Source organism: Rhinichthys klamathensis, unplaced genomic scaffold, assembly GCF_029890125.1.
Source record: "Rhinichthys klamathensis goyatoka isolate OS25496 unplaced genomic scaffold, OSU_Roscu_1.1 h1tg000183l_1, whole genome shotgun sequence".
NCBI lineage: Eukaryota > Metazoa > Chordata > Actinopteri > Cypriniformes > Leuciscidae > Rhinichthys > Rhinichthys klamathensis.
The window spans coordinates 112,630-137,727 of record NW_026606711.1 but is presented as its reverse complement, the minus strand read 5'-3'; the positions used below and the strand labels follow the sequence as shown (position 1 = coordinate 137,727).

At 38.1% G+C, this 25,098-nt stretch overlaps 1 protein-coding gene across 1 annotated transcript in view; it reads right to left on the bottom strand.

The window, feature by feature from the left end:
- Positions 1-25,098, bottom strand: part of grk3 (G protein-coupled receptor kinase 3) — an 80,091-nt gene that overhangs the window by 10,289 nt on the left and 44,704 nt on the right. Inside the window, exons 3-18 of the mRNA XM_056261440.1 lie at positions 23,619-23,692; positions 23,268-23,369; positions 22,232-22,306; positions 22,026-22,087; positions 21,866-21,917; positions 21,644-21,735; positions 21,457-21,556; positions 21,267-21,345; positions 19,886-20,016; positions 18,004-18,098; positions 8,345-8,452; positions 6,848-6,914; positions 3,397-3,497; positions 2,800-2,866; positions 1,375-1,470; positions 858-1,020 (exon numbers count right to left, since the gene is read on the bottom strand). Coding sequence (XP_056117415.1) covers positions 858-1,020; positions 1,375-1,470; positions 2,800-2,866; positions 3,397-3,497; positions 6,848-6,914; positions 8,345-8,452; positions 18,004-18,098; positions 19,886-20,016; positions 21,267-21,345; positions 21,457-21,556; positions 21,644-21,735; positions 21,866-21,917; positions 22,026-22,087; positions 22,232-22,306; positions 23,268-23,369; positions 23,619-23,692 — 1,464 coding nt within the window. The remainder of the gene's footprint in view (positions 1-857; positions 1,021-1,374; positions 1,471-2,799; positions 2,867-3,396; positions 3,498-6,847; positions 6,915-8,344; positions 8,453-18,003; positions 18,099-19,885; positions 20,017-21,266; positions 21,346-21,456; positions 21,557-21,643; positions 21,736-21,865; positions 21,918-22,025; positions 22,088-22,231; positions 22,307-23,267; positions 23,370-23,618; positions 23,693-25,098) is intronic.

Here is a 25,098-nt window from a genome sequence, read left to right as displayed (position 1 = left end):
CAGTAGGGGTGTAACGGTACATGTAATCGTATTGAACCGTTTCGGTTCGAGGCTTCCGGTTCGGTACGCATACAAACCGAACGATTCCTTGGACCATTTTTCCTGCAGACAAAATCCGCGCTGGCGCGATCACCACAACGTTGCGCAACATCAAATGGCAAACCTAATGAAAGCGGAACGAAACTGCGCTACTCATTATATTGTGCTTCACGGACCGTTTATCAGTTCGGACCAGCAACATCTGTGCAGCGCGAGATCAAGCGACACTGTGCTGAGAGATCCAGTGAAGAAAACATTTGAGTTCTCCACTGAAGTAATAACATCGCTGCGAGATCTAGTGAGAAGCATTCACATTTCTCCATTATTAACCGTAGATCTCTATTAGATCAAACAGCGCTGACATGGACACCAGGAGAAACATTGTGCCGTGAATGAACTAGTAATACTTTACGTCCACAGACCAGCAACATTCACCATGGGTTTAATATAGTAACACTCACTGTAACCAGTTTGGCTGGAATAGTGAAATGCTTTCAAGTACTTCACACATCTTTTTCCAGCACTTCAAAACTCAAATAATATATAAATAAATATTTAAATGTTATTTTTAATGTGATTACCAAAACATTATTTGTTCATCCTTCAAAGATGACCCCCATTTATAAACCTGAAAGTTTCAAGATGTAGGAAAACTCAGTTATTTAAAAATATTTTTTCTTTTAACAAATAGGAAATTTCTCTGGCATTTCTTTCTTTTTGCTGTATCGAAAACGTACCGAACCGTGACTTTAAAACCGAGGTACGTACCGAACCGTGATTTTTGTGTACCGTTACACCCCTAATGTGCAGTGTTTTACCTTCTTCATGGCCCTGCTGCTTGTTTTTGGCCCGCTTGCGCGCCTCGTTCTTATCTGTGTCGCAGTTGACAGCGTCATACACAGTCTCGGCCACCTCCTGCTGCCAGCGCTCAGAGATCACCAGAGGAAAGTTCTTATAGAGCTCCTGATCACTGTCAAGCAGCTGAGAGAGACACATAAAGATGACAATGACATTCAATTCAGACAGTTTCTTTCTGTCTACATGGGCAGTTTTAGCGAGAGTAAGTTGCAATGTGGACTAGACTTTTTGCTGGAAGTCAAATTCTGGCTACAGGGAGACATTTAAAAACCTCACAGCATAATGGAAAATTCCATCAGATTTTAAAGCATGAAATCCAAGCTCAAGTGCTCTTTGATTTTATACAGCTCTTTCAGTGCAAGACACAATCTTGGGTACACTTGAAAAAAAGTAGTCCACTGAGCCGAAGCAAAGACATCAGGCTTGAGCACCAAGTGGAATAAGTGGAAAGTTTGGTCCCACGGTGACTGGTTTTACCTTAATTCCCTTGGTGTCCTCCTCGTCGAAGGAGCCGATGTCAAAGGCGTCTGCAGCGTTGACCTCTCCTCTGGGGGGAATGAGGGGTGGGGGGTACTGCAACCAAACAGCAGACGCAGAGAATTCATATTACACAAACCATATGAAAAATAATCATGGTGGGAATGTGTAAAACAACCGACAAGTTCATCTTGCAGAATAAACGCTCATTTACATCAGGAGTGTTAAAAAACAGTCATAAAACACAAAGCGCATTAGTGCTCGACCACTTTTTCTGCTGCGTTGATTCCAGAAGTACTTTTTACATTCATATAAGTCTTTGTTAAAGCATTATGTCATAAAGCAAGCCAACCAGCTATGAGTTGAATCACAAAAACTTTTTTTAAAGCAAAAAGTATTTGAGAATTAGGCAAAAAGACAAAAGTTACAAGACTGTGTACTTAACGGCTTGAGTGAGTGAAAGAACTACAATTCCATGAAGCATTGTGAATGACGATTAAAAAGGATCCAATTAAAAACGATGGGGAAATATAAAACTATTAATTTAAGTTGTTGATTATATCTATAGAAACAATATGTTTGCAAGTTTATTGTGTGATAACATATACAGTACACAAAATTTTAAGTATTTTGATAGCATAGCAAGACTCTATTACGTCATTTGTGGTGCTTCATGGGAGTGGGCGTTCCCTGCAAGCTCTTTTGGCATGATTTGCTCTCCACAACTCTACAATTGGTGGAATTCTGTACAGCATCATGGGTAATATAGCTTTTCACCACCAATTCAGTAAAAAATTATGTGAATGGATGGCTACAATGAAAGTGTATACCATCGATTGACAACCTCGTAAAAGGTTTATAAGTTATCATTAAAAATGTATTGACCAATGGAGAAAATTGAGTTTTTACTTCTGGAACCTGACTGTTGCACTCTATTGGCTCAGTAACCAACTATAACCTTTTATTTAAAATAAACATAAAAAAATCATAGTCCTCATCATACAGAAATCTACAGATTGTGCACACTAATGGGAACACTGCTCACAGGAAGTTATTTGAGGTCTGACAGTAATTGTCTTATAAAAATGTATTGTTGAAGGCTTTGTGCAATGATGGTGCTGTAAAGGGGATGAAATTGGAGTCACAACTTCCTGGAGAGGACTTTAGCATGCTAACAGCCACTGTGTAAGCACTCTAATACACACTCTCCGTGATGATGTTTGTCTAAATTCATTCCTTTTAAAGCAGCAGCCCTAAAAAGAAAAAAAATCTTAGCCTTGCTAATCGATTGCTAGTCAACTATCCGGACTCTAAATTAGATCAGTTAAACATTGCTGTTACACAAAACCATATTCTAACAGACTATATGTTACTCAACAAGGTGTCTTAGGGCTGATCCCGAAAACAGAAGGTCAAAGGTCTCACCTTCTGGAGATAGACCTGCTGCCAATCGATTCCCTTGAAGAACACATGCTCCTTTACCTCTGACGCCCTACAGTGTGTAAAAGAGATCACATTCAGACAAGTAAAGTAAAATTTATTTGTATAGCGCTTTTCCCAAAAGACACGGTTTCAAAGCAGCTTTACAGAAGATCACAATGTTAATGTTTATACTATCTTTATATTTTCATGCCTTATAGTTGTATTTAGCAGATTAGAGAAGTGCGATTATATAATTTACATTTTGCGACGATACAAGCAATTTTGTGAAAAAAGAAGGCTTTGCTATACAGTACATATTGCTTTACAGGTAAAGTAGGATGTACTTTATCAACCATCCCCACTTCTGACCAGCAGGTGTCAGCAATTCAGAACGAGCTGCAAATAATTCCCAGCATGCTCTTCTGCCTAATCTAAATGCTTTCAGACAGTCGCTCCATCCAGACAAGAGGCACCAAACTATTTTTTCTATTATTTGAGTAGTCCACTACAAACAAAATACAAATAAATAAATAAAAAACATAAAACGTGACCGCAGTATTTCAGATGTCTAATCTTGAAGATGGAGAGTGTTTGACTTACCCCCGCCCCAGACACCCCAATCTTTTGGCAACATCTCGCTGTAAGAGTCCTTCCAAGAGGGACTTAAGCTCAGGTGAGAAGGAGTCAGGCAACTCCACATTCTGAGGAAACAGAGGAACAGGAAGTGGCTCATGATTTCGATTGATGTCAAATTAAACATGACTTTATGCAGTGTTGCCTAGTGTTTGACAATTCGAGTGAGTGAGTGTTTGCTTTTGTTTTATTAGCTTTCCTCATTAGTTACACAGAAAATGCATTAGTAAAATGCAAATATGCAGGAACAGCAAACTTTCTACTTGCCATCTAGATCAACAGAGCATTAACAGTACCCAGTGCTTAACGGTATTTAAATATCCTCATAATCATACAAATGAATGTGAGGACAACCAAAAAAACAATTCGCTTACATAACAGGCAGTGTGCCAACTGCACATTCAAATCAAGGTCAACATTCACTAAAGTCACAGTAAATGCAGATGAACAAACGCAAATCAGGCTGTCAGGTACCATCACAGTAACGCTGAACTAGATACCTTGCGTTATAGTTTTTTTTGAGTGGTTTTAGCATGTTTCTATGTAGTTGCTAAATAAACTACTGTTACAAAGTTTTTATTAATCAAAGAATCCTGAAAAAAAATTATCCACAAAAAAGGACACATAAAATATTTCTTGAGCAGCAAATATTAGAATGTTTCTGAAGGATCATGTGACCCTGAAGGCTGAGGTAATGATGCAGAAAATTCAGCTTTACCATGACAGGATACATTTTATTAACATCTCACATTACTACTGTTTTAGAGGATTTTTGATCAAATAAATGCATCCCAACTTTTGAACAGTAGTCTTTGGTTGCAAACTTCAAACTTCTGTGTCATGATTAAGTTGTCCAGTCCAATCTTAACTAAATCTGATGAGAGTATAAAACCGCTTATTTTACAAGTTACCCTCTAAATCCTTGACTAATGAAATATGGAGATAATTTTCCCTGGGAGGTTGGCATCCGAAAACAAACCCCGAGTAGCTAAATTATTGTCAGGATTGTCAGGGGTCCACTAGAAATTCTTTTATTTCATTAGGAAAAAAATTAAACAACAACAGTCTTGGCTCAAAATCTTTGTGTTCCAGTTTCCAAATAAAACATTATCTTGCTGCCTGTCAGGGGAAAACTGTTTATCATATTTAAGTGCATCATCCGGGGTATTTAAATATTATTTCATTATTTTTCTATTTGGAATTCTCAATGTGAACATTACTCACACGATTTATATTACAAAAGGTCAAAGAATTAGGGCTGCCCTCGACTTAAAGATTTTTCTAGTCGACTAGTAGTCGTTCATTTAAGCGATTATTAGTTCACTAATCGTGTGTATATTAATAAGCCATAAATCATAATAATGAGCCTTTAATTGCCTATATATTACATAACCTAATCAGCACTAAAACACACGCATAAAGCTAGAAATTAAGTCACGATGCTGACTCGTCATCTCCGCAGTAGTGGACGCACGTATATGCACGTTTCATACGGATGACATAATCTGAGAATATTTATTTTCCACTTGAATTCGTTAATTTAAAAGTAGACATGTCAAGCTTTCTATAGATATATTTCTCATGTCTGTGAGGAAAGTATACACTGAGTTACGGTTCACTGAGACCAAGACGGCAGAAAGCACATCCTGATTGTTTTCATTATTTTACAAAAGCACAACATTTTGTTGTTATTGTAAGTTAGGAGCCTGTAAGTCATGCAGTAAGCGTTTATGCGCTTAAGCTCCTAACACTTATGCGCCTAATAATAGCGCACATTTATCTAGGTTAACATTAGAGCGAGCGGACTTGTAATGTTGCTACTACTTACATGTTTCAAGTGATAAGCCATATTTAAAGGAGCTGTATGTAAAATTGTGGCCAAAACTGGTACTGCAATCACTGTCAAATTGCTGTAGAGTGGTGTATCCCCTCCCCCTCCTCCCTGACTCGAGGTTGCCAGATCGGCTGCAGGATCCAGCAGGAATGTGACGAGCTGCAGCTGTGGTAACTACAGCAGAGCTGGCAACCCGGATGCCGCAACACTACTGACTTCGTGATTGGTAGATAGGTGGAGGGTGGAGCATCAGACCAAAACACAACATGACAACATCAACATCAGTTGAGGGCTGCAACTGCACTTTTTAAATGACAATATCCTGGCCAGACTACTGTTGTCAGTGATATAAGTATTTGAAATGTACATGATTTCTTAATGTCTATTGACATTTCAGGGTCATTTTATGATTAATTGAAATAAATTTCTTACATACAGCTCCTTTAAGGTCGATCAATGATAGGCGAATGTTTGGATTTCTTGCCATAAACGTTCTGTCCATCATAGACTGCGTGATTTCTCCACTTCCTGTGGAGGTTTTCTTTTTTCTGCGACTAACCGACTAATAAAATGTTCGTCGCCCAAACCTCTTCTAGTCGACTATTAGGGGGCAGCCCTAGAATAGTGCATAAATATGTGAATTGGGACGCACTTTATGTTTTAAGTTATAATGACTCATTTAAAACTACCTTCATAAGCAGCGATATAGAATCTAGTTACCTGATACTGTAATAAGCACACAAATACATGGCACACACAAATACTGTGTATTTCTAATTAGTTGTAACTATTTCCTATGAATATTTTTCAATACTGAAAAAATAAATACATTTCTAATTGCCATTTGCACTGAGCTAAGTCTTCGCAATGTATTCTGGGACTGCCTTATCGGTGAAAGAAGCATGCAATGCTGCTTTTGATTTTAATCAAAGCCAGGTGTCTCAGAAGGCAGCATATTTTTGCCTTGGGAGAATTCACGCCTAAGTAGACAGCTCACTTGTGTCTTAGCTTTAAAGGGAAACCACAAAAAGTCCCAAATCAGCATTAAAAACAAGTGACTTCCTTTCTAGTGACTGTACAACAGTCAAGAGCGTTGCAGCTCGGTGAGGACTAAATTACTGCAATGGTGAGAGGAGGACAGTAAATGCAAAGCGTGGATGCAAATTCCTCTCCATTAGCGTTCCCTTGTTAAACAGTGGGTGTAAAGGCACAGGTGCTCCAATGATGAAATGCTCGCTCTTCACTTCCACGGAAAGCTGTGGCTCCTTTATCTCCCGTTTCACTGCAATATCCGTCATTCAGCATTAAGATGCTCTCCAAAAGACACTTTCCAGTTTGAACTTCATTTATAGGTAATACTTCACAAGAAGTTTTTTAAAGCTATAACTAAGATCTGTGTGGTTGCGAAGATGTTCTAGGTAACTGCTGCCCTATTTTTTTCTATGGGATTTTTCAGTCCATTTCATCATGCACAATGTAGCAATTTTAAATTAGATCACTCTCATATATATATATGTGACTATGTGTGAAGGTACATAAAGACAACAGAGAATGGCAAAAATAAAACTGCGTGTAGTTTCTTACCATGGTAAGGGTCATGCGGTCAATTTCATGTTTGTCTTTGGTCTTGTGCTGCCTGAATGGACTGTGCCTATGAGAACAGAAGAAACAGAGTTCATGTAACCGCACACAAGTGCTCAAACTCGCAACGTCAAACAGAGGACACATGTGGTGATTTAGCAGTGACAGGTAGGCGGGAGGGGGGGTTTCCATGAGAGTTCAAAAACCTTTCACTCTCAGTTGTTGACTGCGACACAAGCATTATCATTGTCTAACTCATCGTCTTGATGTAAATCAAAAATTGAGATAGATCGGCATCCATTAGATGGCTTATTAGGGCCCGAGCACCGATGGTGTGAGGACCCTCTTGGAATTGCTCTGTTTATTGTTAGTTGTAATTGATAACTAAAACCTCAAAAAATGATATGAATTATTTATATAAAATTACAAATAATAGTTTTTAAATATATACACACATACATATATATATTAATATTGAACATTAAATAATTATGAACATATGAACAAATGTATGAATGTATGAACAAAAAATGTACATATACATAGTTATATATATATATATATATATTTAAATTATTATTTATAATTTTATATAAATAATTCATTTTTTTAAATCATTTAATTTTTACTTATATATACACATACATACACACACACACATTTTATATTAGGGGTGGAACGGTACATGTATTCGTATTGAACCGAAACGGTACGGGCGTCACGGTTCGGTGCACAAATTTACACGGAGAATACACGGTTTAGAAATTAATGTAATGCGGAACTACTGTTAGATACGCGGGTTCTTTAAGGACACATAATCTGTACCATCGGCTTAGTTCTGAACGCGCGTTCACTTCAAACGTTGACGCGCGTCTTATTCGCTTTGGACTAGGTCTTTTTGTCTTTTTATTAATTAAATGAATTAATAAACTAATTATATAAAACTATTGTCAGTGCATTACAAATAAACTGGTTCTATGCCTTTATTAATAAAACTTATTAAAAAAATTCAAAGCCTTCTGCATTTTTGTTTTGCTTTTCCCTCCATTGTACCGAAATCGTACCGAACCGTGATGTCTGAACCGCGTGAACCGAACCGTGACGTCTGTGTACCTATTTCATATGCACAATTATTTATGTGGAGTGTAAAAGTTAAATGTATAGAAAGCTTTCCATGCCTGTTCTGACCCGCTTTCATTCTGCTTTGAAGTGTGTGTGAGACATACAACTCAATGGAAAGACATGCACCAGGCTCCCCCCCCCCATTACATCTTCCTCTCACCCCCCTCTCACTCTCTACCTAGCAACCGTTTCAGTGGTCTCCACCCCCTCTCTTTCTTCCTTTTTTCTCTGATGTCTGCTCCTGACCTCCTGCTTCCAAACCCCTGACATTTAAACCTTACACTCCACATCAAACAGGTGAGAAACACAGACAGACAGACAGAGAGAGAGAGAGAGATAAAGAATTCATGAGCGGGCCGCTGCAGAGGGTGGTCTTACCCTCGCAAGAGTTTGAACAGCATGCAGCCCAGAGAGAACCAGTCGGCGCTGCTGTCGTACGCTGTTCCTTTCTGCAGAACCTCAGGTGCCATGTAGCCATGGGTACCTCTGCAAACACAGCAATTAATGCACATTAAAATCAAACTGTACAACCCCTCCAGGCTGAGCACACACTGACTGTAAACATAACAAAGCTCATTCTTATACATAACACAAACAGTCAAAAGAACTGCTACATTAGTCCACTCTCCCAAAAACTAATTTTGTTATGCATTTTAATTTTGTTTTCCATCCTCTCTCTGACCCTTTGAATTTACCATGATGTTTTTGCTACTGTGCCTTTAAGATTGTACCGTCTATATTTAAATGAGCACATTTGTTGAATAACTGCTTTTTTTTATTGAAATGAACATTAAATTAGTGCTGACATGTAAACGTTGGGGGTAAATATGTTAAATTGTCACAGCTATAGCATCATATCCACAAGAACTTCGTTTCAGCTTTGCTTTGCAAACATCAGTTTGTCTGCTTATTGCACCAGCACTACCATTTAAAAGTTTGGGGTAGTGATTTATTTTTAAATAAATTATTTTTGTTCAGCAATGACGCTGATTTTTGTTGATCAAAAGTGACAGAAAGCTTTTGTGACATTATAAATGTCTCTTCTATTCAACCCTCTATGCACACCTTGGGAATAGAATCGCCATTGGCTAGTAAATATTTTATTTAACTCGCCAGACTGATATATATATATATATATTAGGGCTGGGCAAGTTAACGCGTTATTATCGCGTTAACGCATTTTTTAATTAATGCCGACAATTTTTTTATCGCACGTTAATGCAGATTTTTTTATTATTATTTTGAAAGTCCGTTGCTCACTGGCTCTGAATACACATAGGCCTACAGTCAAACCATGGATCACAGGAGGAGTGGGATGTTGGTCAGCCAGCAAATAACCCACCCAAACAAGCAGTGGAGAGGCTTTGGCAGGTTCTCTCAGGTGAACAGAAAGGGTGACAGCGCTCCGCGAGTGAATGACAGGCGCTCTATGGATAGTAACCATGGCAACGGCTTCTGTGCGCTACGCAGCTGTAGCCTTTTTAACTTAAATTAAAATTATACATAACCTTACCTGATAGGCCTGCGTTTAGTTTAGCGGAGGTGCTCTGCCATGTGAATTCCCTTCTGTTGATGACGTCCTGATAACTATTTAGATTGTGGAAACTCACAAACAGCGAGCCGAGGATCAGTCTCTCTTCCAATGATTTGTGCTGCGCGTCGTGTAGCTACAAAAAGTTAGGCTATTGACAATTCAACTTCAACACGCGCGTGCGTGAGGCGAGCATGACCGCAACATTTCACAGGAACGCACCCGCTTGTCGCTGCACCTGTGCTCGACCACTTCACCTCACTCTAGGGCTAGGCTGATTTATAATTCTGCGTCGGACCTACGCCGGAGCCTCTACGCTATAGACTACGCGTTGGTTTTTATTTATACTTCTGCGTCGTTGTCCCCCTTGACGAGCAATTACACATGCAGAGGGAGCATGCATGTGAAACCCGGGGAGCGGTTCTAGCAATCACAGCGCTTGCGGTAGGCTACGTGTAGAATTGACGCATTGTTAAATTTTTGGAGAGGTGCACGTCAGGGTACGCGCACTACTCACAGCAGGTACGTAGCTACGGCGTGAGTTCGACGCAGAAGTATAAATTGGGCTTTACATCTTTTTAATGTAATCTTAGTGTACGTGGGAAACCATGTCATACTATCAGAGAAGTAACGTTGGTCGACTTATATCTGTAGTAGTGGTCATGACAGTGTTGTAGTCGAGTCACCAACTGTCGAGTCTGAGTCGAGTCTCGAGTCCCAGTGTTCGAGTCCGAGTCCAAGTCCGAGTCACCAAAGAAGAGTCCGAGTCGAGTCCAAGTCGAGTCACCATTACCTGAGTTCAAGTCCGAGTCGAGTCTCGAGTCGAACTTATATACACTTAAGCCAAATCAAGCAACATTTTTCAGGCACTCTTTCTTGCAGCTAGAAATGTGTATGATAGCCTATCACTAGAATTGCCTTTGACCTTATCAAATCATTGTCAACTACCTAAACTGTGGCACGATTATATTTATTTAATTGTTTAAATACATTTTTGGATGATCAGTCAACTGGAATGGATAAAGAAAACAAAAAAGAAAGCCTAATTGGACAGAGGAGGAGAAATGCATTCTTCTTGACGAATATGGTAAAAGAAAAACAATTTTGAAATTTTGAAAAGCAAACTAAATCCCAATGTAACTGCGGCAAAACCCCCCAGAAAATGCAGTGCTATAAGCAGTTGTAACTCTGCAGGAAAAGAGTGGTTGCGATGTGTGACATAGTCAAGGTTGCCGTCTAGTTTGTTAGCTAAAATAAACATTATTGTGTTATTGTGTATGATAAGCGGGATTAAGCGCTGAGCGCGTCCGAATTTGGCTCAGCGCCAGCCATAGCACGAAAGCATAGTTTAAATCTGGCAGTTATGTCACGTCACTGTACGTTCGCTCCTTAGTGGGCAGCCCAGCTGCTGCAAAGCGTGCCAAAATCGAAATTGCTGATTAGATGTAGAGGAACTTATCTAGTGTTAAGTGTTACGTTATCTCTCTCACGAGAATGCAGCGTAAAGTGAGTGACGTCAGTGAGTGTGTTGTCAACCAAGGAGAGCGAGCGGTAGCAGTGTCTGTGAGGGAAAAAATAGATCACGGCCGGTCTTGGACCCCGAAACAGGAAAAGTTTAACATCTTATATCAAATTTTTATAACCTATTTAGTCAGAAACAACGTCATTCATTTGATGAATGCTCAAGTCCGATTTTATATTTTCGAGTCCGAGTCCAAGTATAGTCATCAGTCCGCGAGTCCAAGTCGAGTCACGACTCCCGAGCATGGAGTCTCGAGTCGGACTCGAGTCCAGAGAATAAGGACTCGAGTCGGACTCGAGTCCGAGTCCAGGACTCGAGTACTCCATCACTGGGTCATGACCTCTGACTACATAGACTGTTTCTGCTGCTCCCTGATAAAAGATACCTGTTGATACCTGTTCAGAAAAAAAACAAGAAAACTGGACTCGTTTTAACAAGGTAGATTAAAGATAATGCCCTGTCAGTGACATAGCTTTGTTTTAATATTTGATTTGATTACAATAATGTTTAAGTTGAGATTTTCAATAAATATGTTATTGCTACTGTGGGAATACTGCTGGTATAAAGCACCTTATTTGTTTAAAGTTTTTGCAAACCACATGTTATTGCACTTTTGTGTATATAGCAGTATATTTAAATCAAAAGTGCACAATACACTACTTTAGAATTCATTATTCACTCTTGCGTGTAACAATTGCGATTAATCGCAATAAATTCATGCGATTAATCGCGATAAAAAATTTTAATCGTTGCCCAGCACTAATATATATATATATATATATATATATATATATTAGTGCTGTCAAACGATTAAATATTAAATCGCGATTAATCGCATTAATGTCAAAGTTAACTCACGATTAATTGCAATTAATCGCACATTTTTATCTATTCTAAATGTCTCTTGATTTCTTTTTGTCCCATTATTTTTTCTAATTTTAATGCTCTTATCAACATGGAAAAGTGGATCGGCTTGCTTTGTGCAAATGTTTTTTATTGAAAACAACATTGACAATACTGTGTTCAATTTCACACTAAAACATTTTCACTTGGAGCAAATAATCTCTCACACAATGTAACACTGTCCATTAGGGGTGGGCGGTATGACCAAAATTCTATTTCACGGTATGACTCATTTTATTTCACGGTAACGATATATTTCACGATATAGATATTTATATATGTAGTTATTCTCGAAAAATCGACAAAAAGGGCTTTGTATAATAAATAAACCCAAATACTTTAGAAATGAAAAGTACTTCACATTGTTTTCTTTTTCTCTTATTTGGTCAATTATTTATTTGGTAAACTATTTAGATAGCTAAATATAAACAAAACACACTCATCAACTTTTAGATAAACTGCCCCCAACTGATTGATATTAAATACAACTCATAGGTGCAATTAAACTTTAAATAAAGTGTTTCTGAATCATTTTTCAATCTCATGTTATGCTTTACTTCATCAATCAGTTTATAATATCTGAATATTTTATATTGAACTATTCTATTCATGATAAATTAGTTACTTCCTTTTAATTTTGTAGGATAGTAATACTAGTTGTTTAAATGTGTTCCCCGGTACATTTTTGCCATATCTGCTTAGGCTACACTGCGTTTTAAGGGGCTTGTTTTGCACTTTTTGTGATATCTGGCAACCCGTCACCCTGCGCTTTAATCAATAGAAGTTCAGAAGTGACTAGCAGGAGAGCAGCAGTTTGAAAACCGAACAGCAGCTACTGTTAGTGTTGACTAAGTAGCCTAGTTTAAATTATACACACCTTGTAACTGCGTCATTATTTGACCATAGCCCGGTGAACACCGCGCTCCCTCAGTGCGTGTGCACGCGCGCGTCTTCTGCATCAGTAAAATGCGATCGGTTAATTTGAGTGTCAAGTTGTAATCACGTATCGAATCAAAGGAAGATTTTATCAGCTGGTTCGGTGGCCAATTGTTTGGAGTTAGAAATATATAACTCGCGATGCATATTTAGTAATTTTGCCTCAGATAGGCTACAGGATTATACATTCACTTTAACCCTCTGGGGTCCAAGGTGTTTTTGGGGTCCTTGAGATGTTTTGACATACTCTGACATTTGTGCTTTTTTCAGTTGCTTATAAACATATTACTGGCAAAGGTGTAATTACACTCTATTTAGCACAAACAGGGCTACCATAATGTGTTATCAACATGTATGTACATTTTTGTATTTTTGAGAGAATATTGTTTATGCGTGGTTATTGAAAAAACTAAAACTTAAAGTTTCTGAAATAAGGCCACAAAACACATACTAAATATCTGTCCACAAGACTTTTGACTAATGGATGTTGTCGCCTAGAGTTTTTTCTTCAAAATGATCTGAAAATCATCCTGCCTTATCATTCACATAAAACAATAGATTGGTTTAAATATAAAAATGACACTTTTTGTTTGGAAAGGCAATATGCGCAGGGGTGTGACCTGCTGTGATTCACACCTGAGAAGACAATGGGCCCGCATAATGAGCGCATAATGAGGGGTGCATACTAATGACCCTTTCATTCAGGTGTGTCACTGAGCCACAAGAATGCAATGACAATATATATATATATATATATATATATATATATATATATATATATATATATATATATATATATATATATATATATATATATATATATATGCCTATATAATACAAAATTGGTTCACAGTGCCAATTATTTATTTATTTTTCAAATTGTGCTTGGAAATTGTATAATATCAAATGTAAAAATTTCTAGTAATTGTGCAGTTAATTATCATACTGTTTTTACAGAAAGTTTGGGAATGTATCCCAAATGTGTCACTAATAAAACACAATACAAATAATTTAAAGAGGAGGCTTATATTGAGCTTTTAAGATTTACCTAAGATTTATTTATATGTAGCCTACATTTATTTTTGCTATTTTAATAAAAAGGTTACAATTACAACAACAATTAAAATTTTAACTATATTTCAAATGTAATCTTTCTTTGTATTATATAGGTACTAAAGTATACATTTTATCATACATATTTCACAGTTGCGGATTAATTAGTTTGAATATAGCTTACCATCGAACAAACACTATAATAACATCTTAGCAAACAAGCTTATTTGATGTGGCAGTATTTTACAGTAAAAACGACATCTTGTCTTTCATATGTAACATATCGTTTTTATGATTAGGACATATAAATGTTAATTTGCAGTTTAATACGTTGCTTATACAAAAATATTTTATTTCAACATATTTCAGTCGATTTTTACTCATCTCAGTATTGGAATATAGTTAGGTAAAAGCTGTTCATTCATTCACACACAAAAACGCGATTCAAACAGTCTTTTTGTTTACAGACACTATTCCATATCGCGATTAGCACAAAGCACTTGAAAATAAAGAATGTACCTATTTCCTCGGCTGCTTGCTCCTCCGAATGAAACTACCTGTAGCCTACTTCTGAGGTAATTTTTTCCAGGATTATTATTAAGATAGTACTATTATTCCTCACAGCGTCGTAAATCTGAGTCTCTTTCGGTGGTTATCCAGCTGATGTGGGCGTGGATCGCCTCAGAGCATTTGTGTTTGAATAGAGCGCGCGCTCCGTGGGCGTGGTCAAATTAACTTTAATGAGCTGAGACGAGAACGACTATCATCTCTCTCTTTTCGTACAGATTACATAAAATGAGAAATTTTTTTTTTTACATAAATTACTTCATTTAAAAGAAGATAATTCAGGCTTCATGCCTGTGTGCCTGTATACCTGTTTGAGTATTTGCAGAGTTACAGATGATTTTTCGGACGCGTTTCAGAATGGACTTCACTGACAGAGAGAACGCAGAATGCGTATCATGTTTATTTTTCTTTATTAGGCGAAAAGCACAACACTTTGTTTTTATTATGAGGTTCCACAAAAAAAATACAAACTTAACAGGATCGAATGATGTACAACACTTATATGTAAGATCAAAATTAACAGAGTAATTTGAGTCTCTTTTGCACTGATAAGGAAAAAAGTGAGCTGGTATCGCCGGCGAGACCGCCGACCCCAGAGAGTTAACAAGCAGGTTGTTCACGGGCGCCAAGGTGTTTGCGTGTTTAAAAACTATACATAAGAGACGGAAAGATGCAGATAACTATGCATTATTTAAGGTTATTTCTATTCGTTACGATATTGATAACTGTTGTTGTCCAGCTTTCCCCGTTGCGAGCGTGCACTAATCTGTAGCCTGGGTGCTGCACTGCTCTAGTTAACTGCTGTGCCTTTCCCCCCGAAAATATCACGTTAACAACAACAACCCTTTAGAAAATGTAATTCCTTTGTGGATCCTCTTGATCTGCTTTCTCCGTGTTTCTTTTTACAATTCTCAGTGTTTCAGTCTTACGCACGTTGCACGCGAGTTAACCACGCCCACTTATTTGCATTTCGCGGTATACACGGAATAAAAAAACCTGTTACGGTTGACATTTTCTACCGCGGTAACGATATATACCATCATACCGCCCAGCCCTACTGTCCATCAATAAAAGGGTGAAAGAAATATGACGAGGTACTGATATTGACGAGGGGGCGGAGAATTCGCATCAGCTGTGTGTGTGTGAGTGTGTGTGAGTGTGTGTGTTTGGCCATCAAGTGGTATTTCAGACTGGACGTGCTGCGATGATGATAGCTCAGTTTACAACGACAAAACACACAGATCACTTTGGTGTTGTCAATGGGACCATTTGGCAACTTTTTAAAAGTAAACTTTCAATTCAGAATCTTATTGGCATCCATTTCGGCGTCTCGCGCTCGTCATCCACTCAAAACGTAACGTTAACCTACTATTTGGCCGGCTCGCAACAAGTGTGTTTCCGGTCTAGCTAGATCCGGTGCTTTCAGACAGGACGCGGAATGCGCGGCGCTACGCCAGTTTCAAAACTTTTTGGATGCCAAAACGTTTCTATTGGCCGCACTGGTAATCGTCACAATGGCTAAAGTTGAACTATTCTGAATTTTGACCGTGGTGTGCGCGCCGCTGCTCTTGCGCTTTGGTCGACGAAGCAACAAAACGTCCTCGCGCGGCTCAAGCCATTGAAATGAATGGGTTTCATAGCGCAGCACCGCGCATGCCACGTCCGGTTGCAAGAGCATGTGAAAAAAAAAACTACAAAGTTTGCTAGGCCAAAAAGACCGTTAATCGAGCGAGTAGCCGATGGCAACCAGCCAAAGCTGTCTCAGTTATATTCGAAACAGGAAAACGATGGAATCTGAACTTTGATCCCGGCACATCGTTGTGGTCACAGCCAGGGAATTTACAAGTTCGCACCATTGTTAATTTAATACTTTTTACGTCGTTGTCAATCGATTGTGTAAACACTATGGAACAGCTGATCGGAACGTGCGCACTGTTGACGTTGACAGCAGCGCGGATTGATAGAAATGGATAGAAAATAGTGCCGATTAAAACTGAGGTATGAATTCTGACCGGCGTGTTTTTTGTGTGGTAAATTAATCAAGCTTTGAAACGCAAATCATTTTTTCAACTAAAAACGCAGTTTTGTGACCCCGGAAAATAACCGGGAGTAGCCTACTTTATTGAAAAACTTCCAGCGGCCAGAACTCTGACCAGCGAGGTGACAACAGAGTGGGTCAGTGTGTATGCACTATAGTGCTGGTAAGGATTGCATACAACTTCATGTCTTAAATGGGCGAACTAACCCTTTAACATGTTTTTTAATACTTATTTTTAAATATGCGTATAATTACACAAATAAAGTTAACTGTTATTAATAATATTAATTACAAAAAAAGTAGATCATGAGGTGCCTAAAGATTCCCATCCCTACTATACAATGATTTATTGCTTGTCTTTGTCGAATAATACAGAAGATAACGAACTTAAAAAGATTATTAGATTATTTTCCAAAATAGTTCAGCCCTAATTTTAACTGAACTTAGGACTGGTGGTGGTGCTTAAGATATTTTTGGTCATTCATTTACTGTAAAAAATAGATTAGAGTAATAGATAATATAAAATTTTAAAAGATAATACTACTAGAATATAAATTATTTTGTCAAATACAGGTACGCTGCATTGAGCTGCATATAAATAGTACAGATGGATTGACGGAGAACGAAACTCTCAAGCGCTCGGTCAGTGTTAAGCGAGTGAAAATATAAACTTAAACTTAGCCTCTAACACACACTTCCATTTCAAATAAATGCTGTTCTTTTGAATTTTCTGTTCATCAAAAAAAAGTATCATGTTTCCACAAAAATATTAGGCAGCACAACTGTTTTCAACAAAGATAATAATAATAATAATAATAATAATATGAAGAAATGTTTCTTGAGCACCAAATCAGAATGATTTCTGAATTTCAGTAATGCTGAAATTTCAGTTTTGCATTACAAGAATAAATGACATTATAAAATATATTTAAACAGAAAACAATTGTCTTAATTTGTAATATTATTTCACAATGCAACCGGTTTTACTGTATTCTTGATCAAATAAATGTGAGCTTTTTAACCGAACTCTTGAGCAGAAGGGTACATTGAGGTCATTTCAAAAGAAAAAAATCCTGATTTGTCAAGTTGTGTCATTTTTCTAATGAACAAATGGATTACAAAATAAAATGATTCATTTGAACAATTCAGATAAAATGCCACTGAAATAACACTGAAACATAGTGTATACAAGTATGTGTTCGCAAACACCACATGCATGTATAACATGATTGCTTATGCAATTCATTGGTTAAAGCATTTGTATACTTGCACAAAGAAAAAACAGATTAGACTGGTTTAAGATTTTATAACTTACTGCAAAAAGCTCCAATACGCTCAAACATGAGTATGAGACAACGGAGAGCTTGTGTCAACTCAGAGAACCATTGTCAGAGAACAGAAGCAATCATACTTCCCCCAAACAAGAGACATTTTTATTTTACACTAATAAAAGATGTGGTTTTGATCCCTCGAGAAGAGGAACTTACACGCTGGCGTGTGGTTTCTTCTTGGAGAAATCGCAGGCCAGGCCCAGGTCAGAGATGCGAACGTGTCCGTGTTCATCTAAGAGGATATTCGCAGGCTGTGGGGAACAGCAAATGATGTGGAGGTTAGGACAGTCAAAAAACATATTTTTAAGAGCCTGATAAAGAACAGAATGTCTTTTTGTAAGCAACACCTACAGAATTACTGTGCATTACTGTGATTCAATGGAGTACATTTACTGAAGAAAAAAAAAATACAGCAATAGTGTAACACTTTGTCTAAGTGCAAAGCCAAAAGTTTCCAGCAAAAAACAATGACCATGTACACAACGGAAAGCGTGCACAATTCCCATTCCCATTTTGAAGAACAATATCGATTCTTAAATCCCAAGAAACAATCTTTCAGCCTATGCCGTTTTCAGTTGATGAATGAACAAAGCTTTGTACCGAGCCTCCCATCCAACAAATCCCAATTAGCTTTGTGCTTTGTTAGTTCTGTAAAGTCTCAGCTTTCAAATTCTGTCAATTTTATTACGAAATTCAAACAATAAACACTGTGTTGGCACTCTTTAATGTAGAGGAACAGATTGCTTTAGTGCCCCAGTAATGCAAAGTGGCAGCGCGGAGCGCACATGAACTGGTCGTCTCTTCCGCTTTACTACTAGTTTCAGTGCATTCACACGGGGCGTCGGCGTTAATTTACTCTGAATGGGTGACGTCGTGCTTTGCCGAACTGAATTATGGCTGCCGTTGCTCGCAGCAGAAGTTGAAAAATGTTCAACTTTTCAAGCGCCAACGCAGGTGTCAGATCGCCTATGCAAATACCCTAGAGCTGACGCTAGCCAATTGCGTTCATGCAACACCAGAAAAGTAATGTGATTGGCTGTTGTCACTATGACGGCCGAGTCGATAGAAACATGAAAAACAAAGCAAAAAAAAATAAAAATAAACAAAAACATAAAACATTTATAAAAAAACAACAACATATATATATATATATATATATATATATAACAATATACAGGGATTTTGACCAATGAGATTTCCTATTAGGCCATATATTAGCATTAAACTACTGGTGTTATAAAAAGATCTGCATGATGATTATTAAAAAATGATCTTCCACATAAAATTATCAGCATACAGGTTTGGAATGATATGACGGCGAGTAAACAATAACGAATTTCATTTTTGGGTGAACTATCCCTGTTATAGACATTTCACACTGAAAATCTTCCCATGCATCAAGGTTCTCAGGAACGTTGCTCAGAGGTATAAGCAAGCAAACGTGATCTATTTCATGGTGAGTTTTTCTTCTACACAAAACAGCAGTGATACTGCTGAAAAACAACAGGATTGCTCGCTCACAGAATGCACCCTGCTCGCATGTGCAGTCTCCCGTTTCAGGAGCTTGCCAGGGAAGATCCTGCATATCCTCAGCAATCTGGCAGCGCGAAGCCTAAACATCTCACTTAAAATTGCATAATTCACAACGATTGCATAACTATACTCCTGCTGCTTCCACACGGAGGGTCGACAAATGACATGATATTAGTGGTCATCGCAATGCAAGCCTAACTTCTATGTTTGGGACTGTAGGTTAAGGTCGACTCGCTCAGTCACATGACGTACTTTTCTGTTTAAAGACAATAAACAGTGCTGCCAAGAGAGACAGCTCAGCCAAACTTAATAAAAAATAACCTCAGACGACGACGTAGAACAGATTCAAGCTTACGTTACAAAATACACAAACTCTAACGGAACATTTCATTTTCCCTTTTTAGCGGAAACAGGGAATCACAAGAACAGGTTTTCCAGTGACAGAGGACAGTACAAACAATCCTTTCAGTGTGAAAAAGAACGACTGGGATGGCGATGAACTTACTTTGAGGTCTCTGTAGACGACGAAACGATTGTGCATGTGTTCGAGGCCCAGTATGATCTCAGCTGCATAAAAACGCATATCCTTCTCGCTGAAGACCCCGTGCTGAGATAGGTGATAGTGAAGGTCGCCGCCTGAAAGACAAGTACAATCAAACTATTAAACTGCATTATAAATATATAAGATCAGGGATTCCACACCATGTAACCAATTCATTTTCTTTACTTTTTCAGTCGTTCGTAGGAGTAAAAAAACAAACAAACACTAAATTAAAGTAACTTAAGTAACAAAAAAAGTGCATAATAAAATAAAACAAGATAAAAATTAAATAATAAAACCAAACAAAAAAACAAATACTGAATAAACCCTGTAAAATTTGATTTCTAATCGACATTTATGACATTTATACTTAATTGCAGTTTGCAAAATCATATATCCTCTCTAATTATATTTCAAGTTGTAGGTCGGTTAAGGATCTTCTATTCTACCCAGTATGAATTTAAATAATTATTGTAATTTGATTGAGATGTCACATGAACAGCCACTTGAACAGTGTCCATTTCTGAGAATTCTGGGAAAATGTTTATCATTCTGATATGTAGGAAGGGTTATTACGACTAGATCCATGAGTGTCTAAATGCTTTTGTGGAGTTAAAGCCACTGTTTTTGAAGTGCGTGATGTGATTGTTTCACAAATCAAGAAGGACGTTAAGAGAAGTGGCCCGTGCTGCAGCGCAGATACAGGAAGTGTAAGTGTGTCTGAAGAGGAAGCTCCGCCCCATGTTCAGGCTGACAATGAGGTATAGAGGAAGGCCAAAATAAGAGCCCTTAAATGGCCATTTCACATTGGGTGGTGTTGGCTTGGATTGGTGAGACTATCTAAACTATAGCACAAAAATATGCTCATGAATCTAAAACAAAACATAAAATCAAATTAATATGAACTCATAACACAGAGTCCAAAGCATTGTACTTCTGCTTTTTTTATTTGGAGTCTTAAAGCAGTAAGACACCGGGCAAGAAGCGCCACGCAGCGTCTAGAGGTATTGCACACCGGATGCACACATTTTGTCAGTTTGTGGTCAACAATATTGATTGTTTAAGGGTATTATGAAATTAAGATAATGTCTGTACAGCAGTCCTGATTCATAGCTGGGCGCTGGTGTGAGTACACTCATTGAAAACAATGTGTTTGAATTTTAACCATGTGGCGCGATGCGACACTGCGCTTCTCGTCCGGTGTGCGACCCCCTTTAGTGTTTTGTGTACCGAAAATATGATGTATTTTAGGTTTTGGCATTAAACTAGTCTTAGTATAAAAATTGGACTCTTATACATTGGCATGAACAGGCCTTTAGACCAAAAAGATGATGGCTTCCCTTACCATTCATCAAGTCCAGGATGAAACACAGTTTATCAGGGGTGTGGAAGGCATATGTCATACACACTATGAAAGGGCAATCCTGCAGAGAGAAAAAGAGATGGAGAGGGTACAACAAATGAGACAGGGATGTTAATTGTGCAGTCCGAGTACGACGACGAGTTGAGTTTGCACTTGTGAACATGTCACTCACCCCGGTGCTGACCAACGACAGCATGATTCTCTCATTGAGCGCCAGCGTTTCGCCCTGCTTCATTTTGATCCGCTTTTTATCCAAACACTTCATGGCATACCTGAGACACACACAGTAAGCAAGCACATCCTTTTATCCGAACCCAAAAGAAGCTTCTTTTTGGTTTCATCCTTACAACAGCACTTACATTTTCCCTGTGTCCGCCTTTCTGCATCCGTACACCTCTCCAAAACCCCCTCTACCGATGATCCGATGCACGCTGAAGTCATTCATGGTCAACTACATGCAAAAATAAAACAATTAAATAAAACAAGATTTCAAAAGTTTTTAAAGGTGCATGAATAACTTTTGGGTAAATAAAGCACAAGGGACCAAAACGTAAGAAAAAAAGAAAAAGAAAAAAACTCACATGGATGTTGAGCTCTACATTCTTCCACTGGCAGAAACGCGTGAACTTGTCGCTATAGAACAAATAGAAAGGTTTTAATGTTATAATCATTCCCAAGCAACAAAATAACCTTAAAAATTAACATTTGAATTTTTATTCGCTTTGTAGTAGTCTGTGTCACCTTTCAATGAACTTCTGAAAGATCTTTCCTCGAAGACTGTCACAGATTTCAACTATGTATGGCTGGAAGGAGACAAGCAAACAAATGCATCAGGATCTGTTGTGAGTCCCTGCTTTCTAAACACTTTACTTCCTTTGTGTTAAATGCACAAAAGCCAATCTGCACCCGGAAAAACGGGTTCGATTATATCATGTTGGGGGACTTACCTGAAAGAGATTTGGAGGAACTTGTTTCTTTGCTAGGTGAGTCTGGACATGGTCTACTGCCTTCTTAGAGAAGGGCTGTGAGAAAGGAAGGTAGATTAAGTGACATTTGCGATAAGGGAGGTCAAAACACTAAAACAACAAGAACAGTTTCCCCTGAATAAACGTCAAGCATCGACATTAACCTCCTAAGCATTCCTGGTTATCACAACATAAAACAGTGTGACAATCACACAGGGCTTGAGTGTCCTATAAGCCATTGTGTTGGTTCATTCAGGCTTCCTGTTTCTGAAAAGCTACTACTGGAGACTGACGGAGGCTAATGGTACTCTTGTTTTTCTCAGCAGAAATCATTTGAGTCTCCGGATCTTCAGAGGACAATAAGAAACATCATCCCTCCAGCTAGCAGCATTATAGAACCATGTTCCTTTGCATGCATCATATTAGGGCTAATGAATATAAACAGTTTAGAGAGAACGGTGTCGTCTTAGCGGCCCTAATTTAATGGCAAGTGATCGTTTCGACGGAGGTGAGTCAATCAAAACGGGCTTTGGCTGGAAGATACCATTATTCGGGAACCGCTATAACACCAAACCAATCTCTGTTACCTTAAATTATATGTTTATCTCTGTAAAGCTGCTTTGAAACAATCTACATTGTTAAAAGTGCTATAGAAATGAGGATGACTTGACAACATTATAACAAAATATCATTTATAATAATAATTTTTTCTTTAAATTCTATGAATAAAAAAAAAGATACATAAATATATAGTTTATTATTTACACAATTATTATATATAATGCAAGTATTCATCTTCACTGATTAGTTGTTGGATCACTGTTTGACCTTGCAAATAATCATGTAGCGAATAGAAAGCTTTGACATGACAGTAGCAGATCTAAATTAGATATTGCAATATTAGAACTGAATTGCAGAGACAAAATCTTGAATATTTATCAATTTTGCAGCCCTATGTCGTATAAATGAGAAACGGCTGCTAGTGACCATTTTATAGATTCTGACATTTTTTTCTTACATGTGAACACGACAGAAGCTCCTTCATTATGTAGACGTCGTAAATCTGCCGACTGCTCGTTAGCCTCTCCTCTTCTGAATCCAACTTCTCGTACTCTTTAATCTGAAAAGATCAAAACAAGACTACCGTCATTTCAGAGACAATCCCACGCTGTTTAATAGGACACATGGTGTTGTTTTGGTCAATGGAATGGGAAAAAAACGTATCGATTAGCCATGTCATTGCAGGTCATAACCAGCATGATGATAAGTCAGGTCAAATACAAAAAAAATCTTTAGTAAAAACATGCACAATTACCACAAAGATGCCACAACATACAGATGCTTGCTTGCATAGAAAAAAACATTTTACCTCCTCATAAAACTTCAGCTGTGGAACGGCCTCGTCGATCTCGTTCATGCAGAAATCCTTGAACAAGAGGAAACCTGGACAACAGAGGCAGGAAGGCAAACGGTTAGATAAGGTGCAAAACAGAATGAACGATAGAAAGATTTGACCTTTTTAGAGTGCGCAATGCAAGGAAATGTATTTATAAATATAAAGCAAATAGAACAGCAGCTATATTGATGCCTTTGAAAGCTCCTGAAAGGCATTCATGCCAAAGTAAACAAAAGTATAACTAGAGTAAATAATAAAGAGACAACTCAAATAGCAGCTTTATCACCATGAATAAATATAATATGATTTGCTTTGAAGGGAGAAGTTGTTCCAACAAAGCAGTATTTTCATAACCAAATCAATATCACGCGGTGAAGAAAACACAAGAAAGATCACAAGAGATATATATTTTAAGGATATTCATCATAAACATGCATTCAGCCTTGCAAAGAAAGTTCCTGATTTGTCATGGTGTCATGAAAATAAATGGCATTAAAAGGTTATGTTTTTATGCACAACAATTTAATATTTTCCCCTTTTGATTCAGGATAAAATATGACGCAAACTGCTTCTGGGATTCACCAGTTTATCGCTCATTCGTGACTTGCGGATACTGGTACAGTGCTGACGGTAAATGCTCTCAATGAACGAGGGACAATAACAACAATCTAACCAGTGGAGCGCGGATTAGTTACTTTTGAGAGGATTATCCTTAAATCACAGGACAGACACCACTATCCTAATTCAGAAAATCCCCCATCAGACAGCCACCTTGACCTTCCATTTCACTCGATCCTGCCAGCTGGAGCATTTCCTTTCTCATCTTGAACTTGTTTGCTTTTTAACAAAGCACAGCAGAAGTTACCAGTTAAACAACCCATGCGCTCACGTGATGACGACGTGGCACAGAGGGAGAAGCACAGACAGGAAAGTTGAGACTGTTCCCATAGCAACAATAATGGGTCACCATCATGAGCGGAGGGGACGGGCCTCGGATAGAGATTGCTGCCCGTCTCAGTGTCTGATTGGGTGACCGCACAGGGCAAAAGTCACAGGATGAAATGCAATTCAAGGGTGTCAAGAGTGCTATGGCCCTTGCAAGTCATATAAACAGAGCAGATGAAAGATGCAGGAGGAAGGAACGTTGTTCTAGAGGCTTAGCGTGACAGTTCTAGCGTTGGGCGATGAGACTGAGAGCGTGGCCACTTCTGATACATGCAGCATTAGTGCGAGCTGATTACCACTGTTAAAATAGGAGGGCAGTGCAGACGTTAATTGGATCGCAGTGGAATTATCTTTTAGGAGATTAAAAGCAACAAAAAAAACCCACCACAAACATGGTGCTGCTGGGCAGCTACAGCACAATGTCTATACATATTCATTTTAAATAAAGTGTTTTAAAATGACAGTTACACCACAATAATACAACATAGCTAAAATGATATGGGCATAA